Source organism: Squalius cephalus (genome assembly GCF_949319135.1).
Source record: "Squalius cephalus genome assembly, chromosome: 3".
NCBI classification, from domain to species: domain Eukaryota; kingdom Metazoa; phylum Chordata; class Actinopteri; order Cypriniformes; family Leuciscidae; genus Squalius; species Squalius cephalus.
In genome coordinates, this window is record NC_137124.1 from 9761613 (window position 1) to 9779888 (window position 18276).

General features: G+C 38.2%; 1 protein-coding gene across 5 annotated transcripts in view; it reads right to left on the reverse strand.

The window, feature by feature from the left end:
• The window catches only part of serpinh2 (serine (or cysteine) peptidase inhibitor, clade H, member 2), an 82628-nt gene that overhangs the window by 45502 nt on the left and 18850 nt on the right, over positions 1-18276 (reverse strand). For 2 of the 5 annotated variants that reach the window (XR_013820704.1, XM_079867717.1), the window contains exon 1: positions 3485-3516. Coding sequence is in view for 3 of the 5 variants with exons in the window: in XM_079867717.1 (XP_079723843.1) it covers positions 3485-3501 (17 nt within the window). In the remaining 2 variants the exon portion in view is untranslated. Of the gene's footprint in view, positions 1-1247; positions 1334-3484; positions 3580-6573; positions 6634-18276 lie in introns of those variants that run through there. The other 3 variants (XM_079867716.1, XM_079867719.1, XM_079867714.1) reach the window with 3 other exon arrangements.

An 18276-nucleotide genomic window follows, 5' to 3' on the forward strand; every position in this document is an offset into this window, starting at 1 on the left:
TTACATTAACATCAGTGGATTTGAACTTGAAAAGCGGTGTGTACTGACGTCTTTCCGTGGTTTAAACAACTGATGTTAATTCATGTTTATTTGATGCTATAAATTAACTAGAAGGAAGAGATGATCGGTTCACAAACAGTTTTAACGGAACGATCTGTCACGACACATCAGAGTTGGAGTTAAACTCTGCAGGACAGCGGCCCTCCAGGACCGAGTTTGGGCTAAATGTTTGGTGGCAGAAACAATTAAGGCCTTCAATGTAGCCCATCTCTTTGGTTGCAGTGGTGATTTTAGTTGCTTTGACACTCTTTTTCTTTCTCTCTCACTTAAGCCAGTCTCAACTCATCTCTCCCATCTCCCCACTTGTTCGTTTCCATTTCTTGTTGTTTCTCCGTGCTGCCCCCTGAGTCACTGTGATCCTCGGCAAACCTCGCCGTTATTGAATTGGTTTACAGGGAGAGGTTCTAGGTAATGTATCAGCCCTTATCCGAGGAGCCAAAGGGAACAAATATTGACATGTAATTCTCTTTTTTCACCCCTCCTGTATCTCTTTCCCCCCTTCTCTTTCTCTGTCTTTTTTCTTTTATTGTAGCCAGAGGAAGGGGATCTCTGTCGCTGGGGATGAAAATGGATCTAAATGAAATATTTTCTGCCTTTTTTTTTCCCCCCTCTCTCTCATCCACACCCTTATTCTCCCTCTCTTTTCCTTTCCCTCATATAAAGAGAGTCTTTTCTCCTCTTTGAGAACACTGTACCCTTTCCACCAAGGCAAATAACCATTAGCGAGAGCAGAAAGAGAGAAAGGAAGAGCAGGAGTGAGTTGGGGGTGGGCGGGGGGTTGAATGAAATGAAAATAAGAGGTCATTTGTTTCATTTGGATTCTTTTTTTACCCTCCATCTAGGGCCCGTGTTTATCTTTGCTCAGGCAGAGGATGGCTGGTGAGGGGGAAGCTGGAGCAAAGAGGTGTTTTAACGGCCGTAATTTGGGGCCGGTAATATACAGACACAATGGCTTTTCTCCTCCTGCACAAACTTTTCTCATTACGTTTCCTTATTTATCTTCCTGAGGCTGAGCGAGAAAGAAAAAGATTTTATTTAAACATAATTTCCTCTTGGAAAGCTGTCATGTTGAATGAGATATGCCTGAAGAGCGCTCTTTTCTCGGTCCATTTGTCCGCTCTTTCCATTATACCGTCACCAAATGATGAGATGCTACTATTAGCGTGGTCGTCAGGGAGATCACGTACCTGTTATTTCTAAGGGGACACCGATGGCAGTCCTGGCTCACTTTCTGGAGGCCCTATGAAATCGCCCAATGAGCGGAGTTTCTTTCCTGTATCGACGTAAAGAGAAGATTTTAATATCGAAAGGCTCATCACATTTAAAAAAATATATATAAAAAAAATAGCCAATAGGCTTGTTGCCTTATAGCCATGAACCACGATGTTCTGCTTTCTAGTGCATTTGCATTAGAGTGAGGGACATTCTCAGTGCACTTGATTGACAAAGTCATAAATATATTTGGTCTATTCTCCTGCAAGAGAACAATTTGACATTTTAAATGCACGTATCTGCAAAAATGTATTGTTTAAATGTTGAGAACAAAACTTTTGAGTAAATACACCAAAAAAGTCTCTTATGCTCACACCAATTTATTTGCATTTATTTGAGCAAACAGAGTAGTAGTAGTATTCCAAAAAAATATTGCAAACTGTTTTCAATTTTAATATATTTTAACTCAGCATCATTACTCCAGTCTTCAGTGTCACATGATCCTTCAGAAATCATTCTAATATGATGATTTGCTGCTCAAGAAACATTTCTGATTATTATTATCACGGTTGAAAACAGCTGCTTAATATTTTTGTGAAAACCATAATCCATTTTTTCAGGATTTGTGTTACAATGTAATGACCCATTTAATGTGTCCTATATAAGATTTCTTTCAAAAACAATCTTACTGACCCCAAACATTTGAATCTGAATGGTAGTAAATATATTGGCTTTTAGCATATACTGTACATACAGTACTTACAAACTAAAAAGCCAAAAAAACAAACATTTTTATTTAATGGAGTTTTTAAAATCTTCGAAATCCATCATATATGTATTAGACATGTTCGTCAAGTGGTGCAGTTTTCACTCAGTAAGCAAGGAAACTAGGGTTCAAATCCCAATATTATATACAATTGTTTTTTTTAAATAAACCAAGTCAAAATTCAGCAAATGCAAATCTGCAAATGTAGACATTTCTGCCACAGTGTACTATATAAACACATTTTTACCTACAATAATTGGGCAACTAAATTATCAGTTAAGTATAAATTCAAATTGCATTTATAATCCACTTTGCCTGTGCCCCCTCAGTTTGAATGCATGATACTTCTGGTCGGCGTATACTCTCTCTCCCTCTCTCTCTCTCTCTCTCTCAGAGTCCCAAAGCTCTCATATCCCTCCATCTGCCAGCCCTCCATCTTCCCTTCTGTTTTGCTGTCATCCATTGCTCTGTGTTACACATATCCTGATTTCCTTCTCCAATCTCTTTTCTCTACCTCTCTCTCTCTCTTTCTTTCCCCATTTCACTTGTTTTTTCTTGACTGAACGTGGCACAGAATAAGTTTTTGAAAGCTGGGGAAAGCGCACCCCTGGGAATCTCATGCACTTTTCGTTTTGTGGAAAGAAAATTTCGAAAGAGAGACAGTGAAAACAGAGCAAAAAACAGCGAGAGGGAGAGAACGACGCAAAATGCGAAATCAAGCGAAAATCAAGCTCAAGGCCAATCGCCCTCGTCGAGTGCTCGCTGAGCATCTAAGCCATTTCGTTTGCCTAACTCATGAATAATTGATTAGATAATGAAAATCGTAATGAGGCTGATATTTTAAATTCAAATTCAAATCAAACACTGTCTACGACACCCAGCGCACTTCAAGAGGGCAGTTGTTTGCAGCAGGATGCTGATTGGTTATGGCAGGTGTCATGTGATCAGGCTGAAATCATTGTGTATTGGGATAAAGATGTTCATTTTCATGTCACGTAAACGCATGTATGGAGTGGCGAGACATAGGTGCTGAGAGGCCACGGGAAACATACATAAAACATGGACATAAGCACGGAATTGATCGGAAATGTGACTAGATGGCAGAAAATATGGGAAGTCTCATGTACAGTTGTCAGATACATACCTCAAAATCGTAAATTGTCATCAAGCAACTTTCCTTGATGAATAATTCATAAAGCCATTTTTCAGCCGAGCGTGTTTGTTTGCTATAAACTGTGCGAGGTCATAAATCTGGTCCAAAAAGGCAATGTAAACATGCATTCGGTATGAAATACATGCCATATATCTCTGACTTCCCAGAATACAATCATTAAGTCACTTCCCTTGTTCTGGCTCTGTGTTCCTCCATCTTTCATATTTCCCCTCTTCAAGCTCAGCTTTGATAAATGCAATCGTAACACAGCCGTGTTATTACTGGCTGTTCACCTTTCTCCTTCTCTCATTCTGTTCCCTAGCTACCCCTCTTCTACTTCTCCAGCTCTCCTTCTCCTCCCTCGCTCTGGGTCACTGTTGACATTGAGCTGTCAGTGCAGAGAGAGAGAGAGAGAGAGAGAGAGAGAGAGAGAGAGTTGTGTGAGTTTCTAATTCTCACAGATATTGGAACAGAGAAAGTGGCATGGGAATGAGAACATCACTGCACACACACTCACACAAACACACACACGGTTTCTCCCATGTTTGCTGTCTCTCTTATTTGCTCCTTGAGTTTGTTGCTCTCTCTCTTTCTCACTCTCTCAGATTCAAGTGGTTTCATTGGCAAGGTTAAAACAAAAAAAGCGTTACATTCCCAAAGCATTAGCAAAACTATAAATACACATTTACACGGATATACACAAGCTAAACTATACTAACCTACTAACTAACTTACTAATCTATGACCATTAAAGCTTAATATCATGCATGTCATTCATTTGATATTTTTAATGTCAACTAACCAACTAAATTAAATAATAAATGGAACCAAAGTCAATGCATGTGATTAATTCTATATTTTTAATGGACTTCATTTTTTGAAGTCAGCATGAAATGAAAATTCATAGTCAATTTTTTTTAACAAGTTATTGTGGAAGATTTGTTTGTTTGCTCATTTTTTCACCTCGTCTCTAGACTTCTCCAATCATCTAGTCTTGTTAATCTTCTCACCCCCTCCTCCCCCCTTTTTATTTTACAATAGACTGCATATTCAGATTTGCAACCATCCAACCAACAACTGATGGACAGAACCCATCCCAGTCCCCACCCAACATTTTTTCCTTTTCCGGTAACCGGATGTACAGTGGTGGTCAGAATTGATGGCACCCCTGATAAATATGATAAAAAATGACTATAAAAAATAAATCTTCATTGTTTATCCTCTTGATCTTTCATTCAGAAAATTCACAAAAATCTAACCTTTCATTGAAGTAAAAGAATTGAAAGTGGCGGGTAAATCACATTATAAAATAAATGTTTTTCTCCAAAACATGCTGGCCATAATTGTTGGCACCCTGTTATTAAATACTTTTTGCAACCTCCTTTTGCCAAGATAACAGATCTGAGTTTTCTCCTATAATGCCTGATGAGTTTGGAGAACACCTGACGAGAGATCAGCGACCATTCCTCCATACAGAACCTCTCCAGATCCTTCAGATTCACAAGTTCATGTTAGTGCTTCTTCTGTTCAGTTCACCCCACTCATCAGGTCAGGGAACTGGGACGGTCATGGCAGAAGCTTCATTTTGTGCTCAGTTGCCCATTTTTGTGTTGATTTTGATGTTTGTTTTGGACCGTTGTCCTGATGGAAGATCCAACCACGGCCCATTATAAGATTTCTAGCAGAGACAGTCAGGTTTTGATTTTTTTATCTGTTGGTATTTGCTAGAATCCATAATACCATGTATCTGAACAAGATGTCCAGGACCTCCAGCAAATAAATAGGCCCACAACATATAAGATCCAGCAGTATATTTAACCGTAGGCATGGGGTACTCTTCATCCCTGTTTGCACCAAACACATCTGCTGGGTTTGCTGCCAAAAAGCCCTTTTTTTTGTTTCATCTGACCATAGAATCCGGTCCTTTTTGAAGATCCAGTCGTGTCTGACAACTGAATATGCTGGAGTTTGTTTTTGGAGGAGCGAGGAGGATTTTTCTTGAAACCCCCCCAAACAACATGTAGGGATGTAGGGGTTGTTTGATAATTTTTTTTTAGGCTTTCTGACCCCAAGACTCAAGTAATCTCTGCAATTCTCCATCTGTGATTATTGAAGAGTCTTTGGCACTCAAACTATCCTCCTCACCGTCCATTAAGACAATATAGACACACGTCCTCTTCCTGGCAGATTCGTAACATCTTTAGTTGATTGGAACTTCTTAATTATTGCCCTGATGGTCAAAATGGGGATTTTCAATTCTTTAGCTATTTTCTTACAGCCACTTTCTATTTTGTGAAGCTCAACAATCTTTTGCTGCACATCAGAACTATATTATTTGGTTTTACTCATTGTGATGGATGATTAAGGGGATTTGGCCTTTGTGTTTCCTCATATTTAAACTCCTGTGAAACAAGAAGTCATAGCTGGACAATTTCATGTTCCTAGTCACCCTGGTGTGCTAAAAAAGGTAAATATTAATGGGAATATACTTCAGAGATATTTTTCTCATAAAAAATTCTAGGGGTGCCAATAATTGTGGCCAACGTGTTTTGGAGAAAAACATTTATTTCATAATGTGATTTACCCCCCAATTTCAATTCTTTTACTTCAATGAAAGGTTAGATTTTTGCCAATTTTTTTGAAGGAAAGATCAAAAGGATAAACGATGCAGGTTTATTTTTTTACAACCATTTTTGTTCATATTTACCAGGGGTGCCATCAATTCTGACCACCACTGTATGTCACAATATGGATCTGTCACTACTACCGTTGCATTGCGACTTTAAGTAATAAACAAAATAAAATAAAAATAAAATAAACAATTCAGTGTCATAAGTACATTTACAAAATTTGGCATTATAAGGGTGTAAAAAAATAATACAATAGTGAAATAGTTTAAAAAAATACATATTTAAAAAAAAAAAAAAAAAAAAAGAATAAAATAAAATAAAACACTGCAAGAGTTATCTACATAGTGAGAGTGACACAGACCTGATACTCCCATCTGTGATCAACACCATATTAGTCAGAGCAAGTCTGACTGACAGTAGCGTTACACAACAGCATAAACATACACACAATGTGTAAATCATACATACAATCCCACACACGGACATTCCCACAGCAACACACTCCTGTATCAGGACAGCGCATGAACCATCCACATTAAATATTCATATAATAGATTTGCCTTGTTAATTATTAAGCAGGCCTGCTGTGTGTCTGTGTATCGGTCCATCTGCAAGGGACCCAAATCTCACTATAATGTCTCACACACTGTGTATTTGTGCATATAGTGCCACAGACAGAGCCACTGACGCACTCTCACACAGACAGGACAGTGACGAAATGAACTTACACTTCTTTTTACCTTCATCCCTACCTCTGCCATCACTTATCTGGAGTCTCTCCCTCTCTCGTCTTCTCCACAGTCTATTTCTCTCTCATATAGCTCTGATAAATGGCTAGCGGTCGGAGACAATCACAGATCACTCAACACAAGCAATATCTGTAGAGCTGTGCTGCAGTCATTAACTACAAGAGATAAAACACACACTGTCTGTCTCCCTTACACACACACACAATCCTCAATCCTGCTGGATCCCATCGAACGGGTTCGAGTGTGCAGGGTTTCGCTCTATGTATCTGTCCATGTGATTTTAAGGATGGCCTAGAAATAGAGGTGGGGAAAATGAGGAATAACACACACACAAAGCGACCGCTGTCTATTGATCAAACCAGACAGACTCATTTATGGCACTTACACACAAAAGGTAGAAGAAACACAGACACACACATGCTGAAAATGATATGCGTTTTTGTGTTTTCATTACCTGAGGGACAGGGAGGGTTTATGGGGGAGTGAGGAGGTAGGGTTTGGGGTTTCAGTGTGTGTGTGTGTGTGTGTGTGTGTGTGTGTGTGTGTGTGTGTGTGTGTGTGTGTGTGTGTGTGTGTGTTGTTTGACAAGCCATTGCCATGGTAACGAAGAGACAGCCTCGTTAGCCCTGCAGGTGCTAATGGAGATAACGAACCTGCACTTACACTATTTTACCTCTCCTCTCACCTATACTCCCCCTCCCTTCTCTCTTCTGGTGAACCTTTTTTTTAAAAAAACATTCACCCTTGGCTTCCATTTCTTTTCCATGTGTATCACATCATCCCACATCTCTGTTTAGTGTTCACTCTCTCTCTCTCTCCATTTACCACACATTTTCCATCCAAAAATGCAACGATAAATATCTGGGAGGCACAAAAGATTCAATCCAAATTCGAATTAGGTTGTGATTTTCAAAGTAGAAAATGTAAGCAGGTTTACAAAGACTAACAAATAACAGTGTTGGAGTAACAACTTAAAAGTAGAAAAGCTACTACCTCAAAGGGATAGTTCACCCAAGAATGAAAATTCTGTCAGTAATTATTCACCCTCATGTCGTTCCAAACTCGTAAGACTTTCGTTCATCTTAAGAACACAAATGAAGATCTTTTTGATGAAATCTGAGAGGTTTCTGTTCCTCCATTCACAGCTACATAACTGACACTTTGAAGCTTCAAAAAGTTCAAAAGCTCAAACTAATCCATATGAATTGAGCGGTTTAGTCCAAATTTTCTGAAGAGACTCGATCGCTTTATATGATGAACAGATTGAATTTAGGCTTTTAATCACTTATAAACATTCATCAACTCACACATCAGTTGTGGTAAACGTAAGCTCATAATGCAATATAAGTCATCTGATGGCTATATATTTAAAGACACTGGCCTGAATAGGTTCAGTGTAATCTGCTTGCTAACTAGTGTTGAGAAAGTTACTTTCATTGTACTGTAGCTTCCTACTGTTGTTTACAACTATTTTTAACTACTAGTTTAACGACCTTAAAGCAACACCAAAGACATTTTCCTCTTCGGTCCCCCTACAGGTTGGAAGTGGAATTGTCCATTACTGCTGTCGTAAATAATTTAGCCTACCGTCGCACACACGCTCGCTGTTTATCCAGCACCGGCTTCAGAATGAACAATGTCCACAGACAAGGTAGAGTATGTTGCATGATTTCATGAAAGTATGATGTATTGCGACATCAGAAACAAAGAAAAACAAAATGACTATTGTAACGCTTGACATAAAGCAAGTCAAATTTGTAGTTTCTTATGTCTCATTCGAACTACAGAAACGCGACCCGATCTGGCAAACTTGCATAGTGCGGTTTGCAAAGCGAATGCAGAAGTGCCTTTGACCCTGTTACGAGTTGATGAACCACTGAAACGATTTTGGAAACATTATTTTAAGGTAAAAAATGTTCCTTAGTGTTGCTTTAAATTGTGCTTGTTGCTATAGTAGCCTCCAAACTGACAAAAAGTAGGTACTACATACAAACAATTCCAAATAGCAATGAGTATTTTCTTCCTCAATGGCAGGTTGATACAAGGAGAAAAAAAGGACCTAAACCAAAACATATTCAGATCATTTATCAATAAAAGTGGACAGGGAGATACAGAGAGAGAAAGATAACCACAACACATTAAAGGGGTCATATAATGCCATTTTTGTACAAGTTAATATGATTCTTTAGGGTCTAAATGAAAAGTTTGTAATATACTTTAATAAAAAATTCGGTAACACTTTATTTTACAGTGTCCTTGTTACATATGTTACATGTACTTACCATAGTAATAACAGTAAATTATGCATAATTACATGCAACTAACCCTCAACCAAATCCTAATCCTACCCTAATAGTAACTACATGTAGTTGCATAATATTACTCAGTACTTAAATATATAATTACACTGTAACAATGACACCTTAAAATAAAGTGTAACCAAAAATTCTCATTAGTATTGTAAGAAAACACTCATTTTACCTGGTCAAAAACAGCTCTGTTTTCAGCACGCCGTTTAAGTGCATGTCTTTAAATGATAATGAGCTTTGCTCACCCCGCCCCTCTGTTCTGTGGGGCGTTTTGACACAACACACGTGGAGTGTTGCCTTGACAACAGTTAAGGGTATATTTTGGAGAAAGAATGGCAGCGGGAGTCTCTGAGGACACATCTGTGCAACTGTATCAATCTGAACCGGAGTCGGACCCGGAACAAGAGTCGGACCCGGAACAAGATGACGACCCCAAAGAAGTTCAACAATTAAGGCTCGAACAGGACGTTTCTGAATGGTTGGTTAAAGTAATGTCACTTTGATCTATCTTTGTATGTACTGGCAGGGTAGAGTAGTGATATACAAACGCTATGTGTTTACTATACGTTAGTTCATTGACAGATTGATGTTACAGCTAATGGTCATGAAAAACTTTTTACTTTAGCTTTATACTGACCCTCGTTTATAAAGCAGTCTGGTGAGAAATCATTCGCTCAAACATGAAAGCATTGACGTTGATTGTGGGGAATATTCCCTTCGAAACAAAACTCAGCCACTGCGTCTTCAGCGGTTCGGATGTAGGAACATCAAAATGATGCTGTGTTCCTCATTACACCCAAGAACAGAACACCACAATCGCTTAGATGCCATTCTGCTCCAGCGTATCAACAATGGCGGACTATGATGACAGCTCGCTGAGGGCGGGTCTGTGTTGAAACGTTGCTGTCAATTAACAATCGTGGGAGGGGCGTCCAACCGTGTGACGTCACACAGTCAGATGGCTCGATTTGCGGCTCGATTTGAGATGGGGGAAAACATTTAAATTAGAGATTAAAAAAAAAAACACTGGATGGATTTTTATCATTATATGATGGTTGTGTACAGGCACTGCCAACACACATTTCAGTACAATCAACTTGTAAAAGTGCATGTACCATTATATGACCCCTTTAAATACAAGTATAAGTCTTGCTTCTTTAAGTGTTTCTGTTCAATGTCTCTATACTGCCTGACCCTGATACTACTACTGTCTATTTCCCGCTCCATCACAATTCAAGCGTCGGCTTCATTGTGGATCCTGCGGCTGTTCATAGACCCATCAAGAGGAGTGCGACCACACACACTATTAAAGACCTGGCCTTCACATAGCAACACACTTCTACTACTGCACAACTGAGGTTATTAAAAAACACGCGCACACACACACACACACACACACAAAATATCCACCACAAGCATAAATCCACACACAGGAGTAGTTTATCACACAACTAATTACATAAACACACATTACCTGATTCAGATCCACACACAGACACAGAATACATTTGCATATGCCTTGCCCACATTAATATTCACCCACACACACACACACACACACACACACACGGGGCATGTGTGTTTGTGCAGTCTTCTTCACTCATGCATAATATGACATGTTTGGAAATTACAGACAGCAGAAGATGAATCTCAAGTCTTCATCACAAGATATGAGCAGATGCACATGCAGAAACGCTCCACTGCAAAGCGTACAGTATTCAAGACCAGACATGAATACACATTCAGCATTTATTTATTGGTCTTATTCATCTTATCTAGGCGGTTACCATAGTCTGAAAAAACAAACAGAAAAAAAACAACAACAGTTGCTTGATATAATATTAGGCAAATTCTGAAACAAACACAATCTAATAAAAGAAATAAAAAATAAGGCGTATATTCCACCATGTTGTGCATATTATAAACATTATATGATATATTTGATGCTATATTGAAGATTGGAGCTAGAGAGCTGCAAAAGATGTTTGAGTTCAATGCAACACCACCATGTCGGAAACATAATTCAAGCTGACAATTGTTGGAGCCATTAAGAGTCTGTGCGCTCCCATTCGGAACAAAAATATATGGGAATATACTGCAAAATATAATGCAATATATTACATACAGTATATGTAATATATTACCATATATGGGAAACTAGTGCTTATCTTTTTCAATATACTGCAATATATGCATTGACCATGTATGCCTATATATTAATACATATAAAATATTTATAAATGAAGACAAAAAATAGCGTTACATGTTATATTTACAAAGTTTTATTCTTTATTGTGTACATATATTGCACATACATGTTCCCATATAAATGTGAATGACATTCACAGAATGAGTTACAACAGATTTCTAGTTCCCAGCATGCTTTGCTTCTGACTGTTAAAGGAGATAAAATGTTCAAATTAAGTGTCATTTAATGTGTTTTACTCAATTTTAATATAGGGGAGATCTGTTTAAAGTGTTTAATGTTCTATTATTTTGGAATTGAAAAGGTTTTCTGGTGTGTCTGAGTTTTTGGGGTTACCATTGTGCTGAAGAGTAGAGCCTGTGGTTCGGTTGATGATTGGCCGAAGACTATTAAGACTATAATTACTATATTTTATAAGTAATGACTGTGCACTCCTCAGCACTGTGATAGTCTCTTGGCTAAATACTTTAGTACATGCAGGTGTGCTTTTGCTCTTGTTAACTAGCTTGAAAATATGAAACATTTATAATGTAAATATTTAAAATTATAAGAACATTATATATATTTTCTATAAATGTGTGTTTATGCTGCATCTGCAATATATTACACATGCAGTACCACATCTGATCACATATACATCTATATATTATGAAGTGTATCACTGAATATAAAATTACATACATTATGATACAGTATATTAGTAAATGCATTGTCACGTATTTTTCAATGTATGAAAAGCGGCAATTCCTTATGTATTATTCAATATATTGTAATATATTAACACAATATATTATTCTGTATATTTTCAAATATACTGTTAAACCATTTAATACATTGATCATTCATATATAGGGAAATATACTTTCTTTTCATAAGGGCTCATACGTCAACCTGCGGCCGTTTTTAATAATAGGGAAGTATCAAGCCAATTATATTTGCATGTTAAAATGTTAAAATGAAACTAAAATCAATCTTTTTGTAAATTTAGTCATCACAACATTATAATACACGTTATAAAGAATGGATATTTATTTTGAGCTTAGCTAAAGATTACATTAAACAGTGCTACTAAATTATTTATGTTATTAATGACTAACTTTCAGTGAGCGTTAGATGATGGCAAAGGTAAACAAATGATAAAAATAGAGGAAATAAACATGCACATTTCAATTTTAATAATCCATATCAACTGATACTGATATAGGACCGGTAAACTGTGTTCAGTAAAAAATGTATATACTGTACATGTATTTGATTTTCAAGCTGCACTTTTCATCAGCTAACTCCAGCAATGATCTCACATTACAGCAGGTCGTCCATCTCTACAGGACTGACCTCAACATTTCCCCTGGACAAATTCTTACTGACAGCTAAAACAGCAGGATACGTTCCTACTTTAAGCCACGAACACAAATAATCTAAAGGTTAAGACATAATACAACATGCTTTTTCTGCTCGAGGTTCAGTCAATATCTCTCCGTATCACAAAACCTGCTGGGAAATTACTATAGCAACCAAATTTAGGGATTACAGGTTCAACACATTGACTGTGTCCTAAACCGAACGCTGACAGGGTATTAGTAAGAAGGTGCCTTCTAAGAAAACTGGTTTTAAACCAACACACCATGTCTTTTGGAAGACTTGAACACGTAGAGAGTGTTGAAGTGCCCGTTATGCTATTTTAAAGGTTTCTACTTTTGTTTTAGAGTCTCCTATACAAAAATTATATGCATCCAAGCTCAAAAAACACAAACTTTCACCTCACCTCACCATGTCTTCCCGACATGAACAGCACAACACAATAACTTAATTTGTCGTGCACTTTGATCTTTAAAACTTTGCAGACCTTTTACCTTCACAAACAGCTGTATTACACACTGCATGAAAGCTAATATTCGAAAAAGCATAATAGAGGCACTTTAAAGATAACCAAGCAAATGTTCACACATTTTCAACTACTCAACAACCTTTTTTCCCGTACCCACAGAGGATTGTGGGATACCACAGACAGTAGAGGACGCATCTATGCAGCTTTTCACACAAGTATATAAATATTTTCCGTGCCCCAAAATGCCCTTGTAAACTTCAAGCAAGGCTAAACGTTTCCTAGGAAAGTCTGTTCAGATCCCAACTCAAGTAAACTATAATCGACAGAGATCACGAAACATTTCCACTTTTTTTCACCCTCACTGTCTTTTCATGTCTGTTCTCTTTTTGCTCATGTTGTCTCTCACTCTCTCGGTGGATGAAAACCAGGTGTGCCTTCACACCCTGTCTAGCCCCATCTGTTCCTCACTGTCTGAAAGAGCGCAGGAGCGAGGGAGAGGAACGAGGAGGAGAGAAAAACAGAGTGCAGAGGATATTCCCAGTGGCAAACAGTAGTAAAGACATTCCTGAGGTGTGAATCTCTTCCTGCGCTCCTCCCACTATCCGTTCAGCATTCAACCGCTCGTCCTGTTCTGACTTCTGACTACTGTTCCAAGAGCCAGAGGCAAGGTATGACCCTGAAACACACACACACACACACACACTCGCTGAACACCTGCAACCGCAGGATTGAGATGTCATCTGTCAAAAACAGGTTTAATGCTTATAAAAAAGAAAATAAAACACACAAGCACACACACACACAGCGCTTTTGTTTGCATAAGATGTCAGAAGACATTTCCTCCGTTTATATATTAAGCACTGAGCAACAGAATCGAATCACACAAACACAACTGTGCAAAATCAGAAAATGAGCATAATTAAAACATGTGCACGTAAGCTAATCTGCATGCGAGGGGGGCAAACACACACACACACATTATTTGCAAACATTTGAATTGCTTGTTAATGGCCTGCAGGGCCCGGGAAGTGCACGCTTAATAATCATAGGTGTGACTATTTCCTTGAACTGTCAGTCAAAGCAGAGGGGAGAAACAAAGAGAGGTTTGATGTCGGCACACACACACACACACACACATTCATTCACTCTTTCCATCTTCCCATCCATGAGCCGGTGTAACCGTCCAAGGTCATTCGAATTCTTCATGTTCCCCAGAACTGCCCGACATCTGAATATGACTCAGAAACGAGATGACCTCCTCCTTGCCATAAAGTACCGGTGGGATTCAGCCATTTTTCCACGTCTCGCATGCTGTATTTTAATGCTCGATATTGCCAGGAACGGGAGGCTCGACGTGCCATTAGTAAGAAAAATCTCATAAAGGCGCAATAAAAAAAAATCAGAGGAGTCACAAAGGACTCCCTCTCTCTCATTGGTTTTATTGGTTGCTCTCCAAAACTCTGCCATTGTAATTGCAGTCACATACACACACAAATGGTATTTGGGTTTTTGGATGGATACATGGGTTTGGACGAACCAAACCAGAAAAGGAACAGAACAAAGGACCGAAATGGTAACAATTAGAGTCAGAGAGAGCAGGATAGAGATTGGGGTGAGGCCGAGACGGACGGACGGACGGACGGACGGACGGACGGACGGACGGACGGACGGACGGACGGACGGACGGACGGACGGACGGACGGACGGACGGACGGACGGACGGACGGACAGACAGACAGACAGACAGATAGATAGATAGATAGATAGATAGATAGATAGATAGATAGATAGATAGATAGATAGATAGATAGATAGATAGATAGAGGGGGACAGATGTTCTGCACAACATCATATGAGTGAGTGCTTCCTCACACAGGCACGGGCTCATCCTGATCATGTTGTAGCTGCCAGTCACACATACACAGAGTTGACACTTACATTACCAGCACAACTTCTTGGAAGGAATAAACGTGTGTGTTGTGATTGTGTGTGAGTGGCTCAGGTGTGGATTATAGCAGTGGGTTCAAGAGGGGCACATCAGAAAGAGAGGGGCGGGGTTAATTAATCTCTCTCTCTCTCTCTCACAGCAGATGCTGATACATTCTCTCTGGGTGGTGTGTGTCTGTGTGTGTGTGTGTATAGGTGCATGTGTGTTCTGCTTCAGATGTGAGTAATTGCATTGAAGTCCACAGGGAGAAACACACACTCAGATTGATATACAATCAAGAGAGCATGTCAGATTAGGAAGGACTAGAAACAGACTGACATGTTAAAGAGAGAGAGAGTCATTGTATTTAGCAGCTAATTAACACTTAAGTTGATAAATTCCAGTGAATGTGTGTTTAAATGACACTCGCAGATGCACACACTAATGGACCAAACAGCATTAAAACAGTCCAGTTGAGGACAAAAGTGATGGGCAGAAAGAGAGTGCAAATTAAAAGAGGTCTGTCAGAGACGGACAGATAGCAGGAGCTGAGACTGATAAACAAAAGGACTGATAAGAACGAGGGACGCGGGGAAGAGTAAGATATAGACAGATATGAGACGCTGGGAGGAGATTTTAAACACATCAGTGCACACACACACACACACACACACACGTTAATCTCTAACACAGACACACACTCATGCGATCTCCCTCATTCACACACACACACACACGTCTTGAGCTGTGGGCGTGGTGGTCTTTGAACCCTCCATATGGGACACATGTCATCATCAAATATTCATACTATGGTTTTGTCTCATTAAATATTCAACAATACGCACACACACAGTTAAACGTACAGCATGGAATTAAACCTCCATTCCCTCCTCCTGGGGTGTGTGCGCGCGTGTGTGTGTGTGTGTGTGTGTGTGTGTGTGTGTGTGTGTGTGTGTGTGTGTGTCTGGTCTTGTATTGGAAATGGAAATGGTGCGCTAGAATAATTCACACCAATCTCAGTGAGGAGCCCCAGCAGCACAGAGTCAAGAGATGCAGACTGATCTCAATGCTGTTATCACTCTCTCACACACACACACACACACACACGATTGAGTGCTGTAACACAAGTGGCATCAAACGTCCACTCATATATCCCATACAGTCACTCTCTCTCCTGAGGCACACAAGCATGTAAGGATCTCCCATGCACTTCCATATCACTGCCTGTAAGCTCAGTAACTGTAGACCAGGACTGTTAATCAATTACATTTTTAAATGTATTACTTATTAAATTACTAATTAAATTAATTGCATATATCAATATTTGCCTAGATAAGCCCTCAAATGAAAAAAGACATTACTGTTACAGACGAGAAAATCATTGAATAGTCATTTATATATATATATATATATATATAATTTGCCAATTGGCATTTTTAAGACACTAAATCAAGCTAAAAACATTGTGTGTGTATATAAAGTGCTGTCAAACTGATTAATCGCATCTAACATATGTTCATATAATATATATATATATATATATATATATATATATATATGTGTGTGTGTGTTTTATATATATTATTATATTATATAAACATTTATACTACAGGGCCGTTGAATGCTTGAATCTGATTGGTTGACGAACGTTCTAAGGTGTGCATTATTTTCAGGGAAACGCACGGCTAAAGTAGTTCCAGGCAGGTCTTGACCGCATTACAGTTCCATATCACTTCGCGTAGTTAACGGTAATAACGGAAAATAGGATACAATTCATAACAATAAAAAGCATTTAGCCCCATGCGCTTGATCTGCAATTTTCAATGTCTAGCTTCACAATCAATGGAAACATGCAGTTTAATTTTAATAAATAAAGTATATAGTCCTGTCTATATTATAATCAATAGAAAATTAAACTGAATATAGGCTAAATAAATGGATAGTCCTGCAGTACGGATTTTTATTGCAGATAATAATAAATAAATAATTATTCATAGGCCCACTTGTTAAAAGGGCTTTGTGTTTCATTTATTTGGCTATAGTCTACTGTCATCTGTCAATGAAAAAAAAAAAAAAAAAAAAAAAGAATGAACTAATTAATTAAAACGAATTAAATTAATAAATAAATAGGCTAATAATACTGACGCACATGCTTTTCTGTCTCATTATTGCAACATCTCTCTCTAATAACTGCATTAATAACTGCATAAAGCCGGGGACACACTTTAAGGCCGGTTATGAATGTAATTTGATACTTATGACTGATCATGCCCAAACGCGTGTTCAGCGCGTTCAGTCTGTGTTCAAAGTCGGTGTTTAAAATCTGCTGCAGTCGATGAAAACAGTCAGAGAATGTGTCAGCTAGTCGTGTGTCCCCAGCATTAGTCTGCTATCAGTGGCTCAAACCTCCGTTACTAACTCTAAAATGACGTTTTGGAATTAGCAACGGAGTCATGGGATTAGATGCGTAAGAAATTAGTCCTACATACAAGAGCGTTTTAATGACAAAAACTTTACAAACGTCTTGAAATACATAATCTGAACAATGTGTCGAGGTGTGGTAACTGTAGTATAAGCGGAATAATTGACTTCAGGCCGTTGAATTATTATCAGGCCGTTACAATTATTCCTTACTTATGTTAAATGCAATTAATCGATTTGACAGCACTTTATATATATATATACACTATATATACTACCGTTCGACATCTGCAATATATTTCAATATATTTCTCTTTGAATATTTTAAATATATGAATCTTCAGCATCATTATTCCAGTCTTCAGTGTCACATGATCCTTCAGAAATCATTCTCATATGATGATTTGATGCACAAAATTCAATTTTCTTTTTTCTAAAGTTAGCTGATTGTTATCTTTGCTGAAACCATGCTACATTTTTTTTCAGAATTCTTTGATAAAATGAACAGCATTTATTTGAAATAGAAATCTACTGTAACAATATAGATATTTTACAGTCACCGTTTACTGCCACATTTAATCCATCCATGTTGAATCCAAAAATAAATAAAAAACAATGGCAGTGTGTATATACCGGTAGTTAAATCACACTCAATTTGACAGTCCTACTATACAAGGCTAAAACTACCTTGAAAACACACACTATATGTTTAGATCTGAATTACGACATTTAATGTCCCATCAAGGTTTTGTTTTGATTCATGGGGACATTGAGCCTAACAGGTTCAGTAAGTTTTCATCTGTCTTGGAAGATTTCCCAGACTACTTCCCTTTTATTTCCTCATCATTTCCTGTAGTCTCTTTCTTTCTACAATACCTATAAATACAAGCAGTAAAATGGTCAAAATAAATAAACAAACAGCCTACATGTGTATTAAATGTATATAGGCTATGGCTCATTCAGCTCAATTACTAATCAGTGAAATGTGTGCTTGTGTGTTCACGTTAGCTTGTCT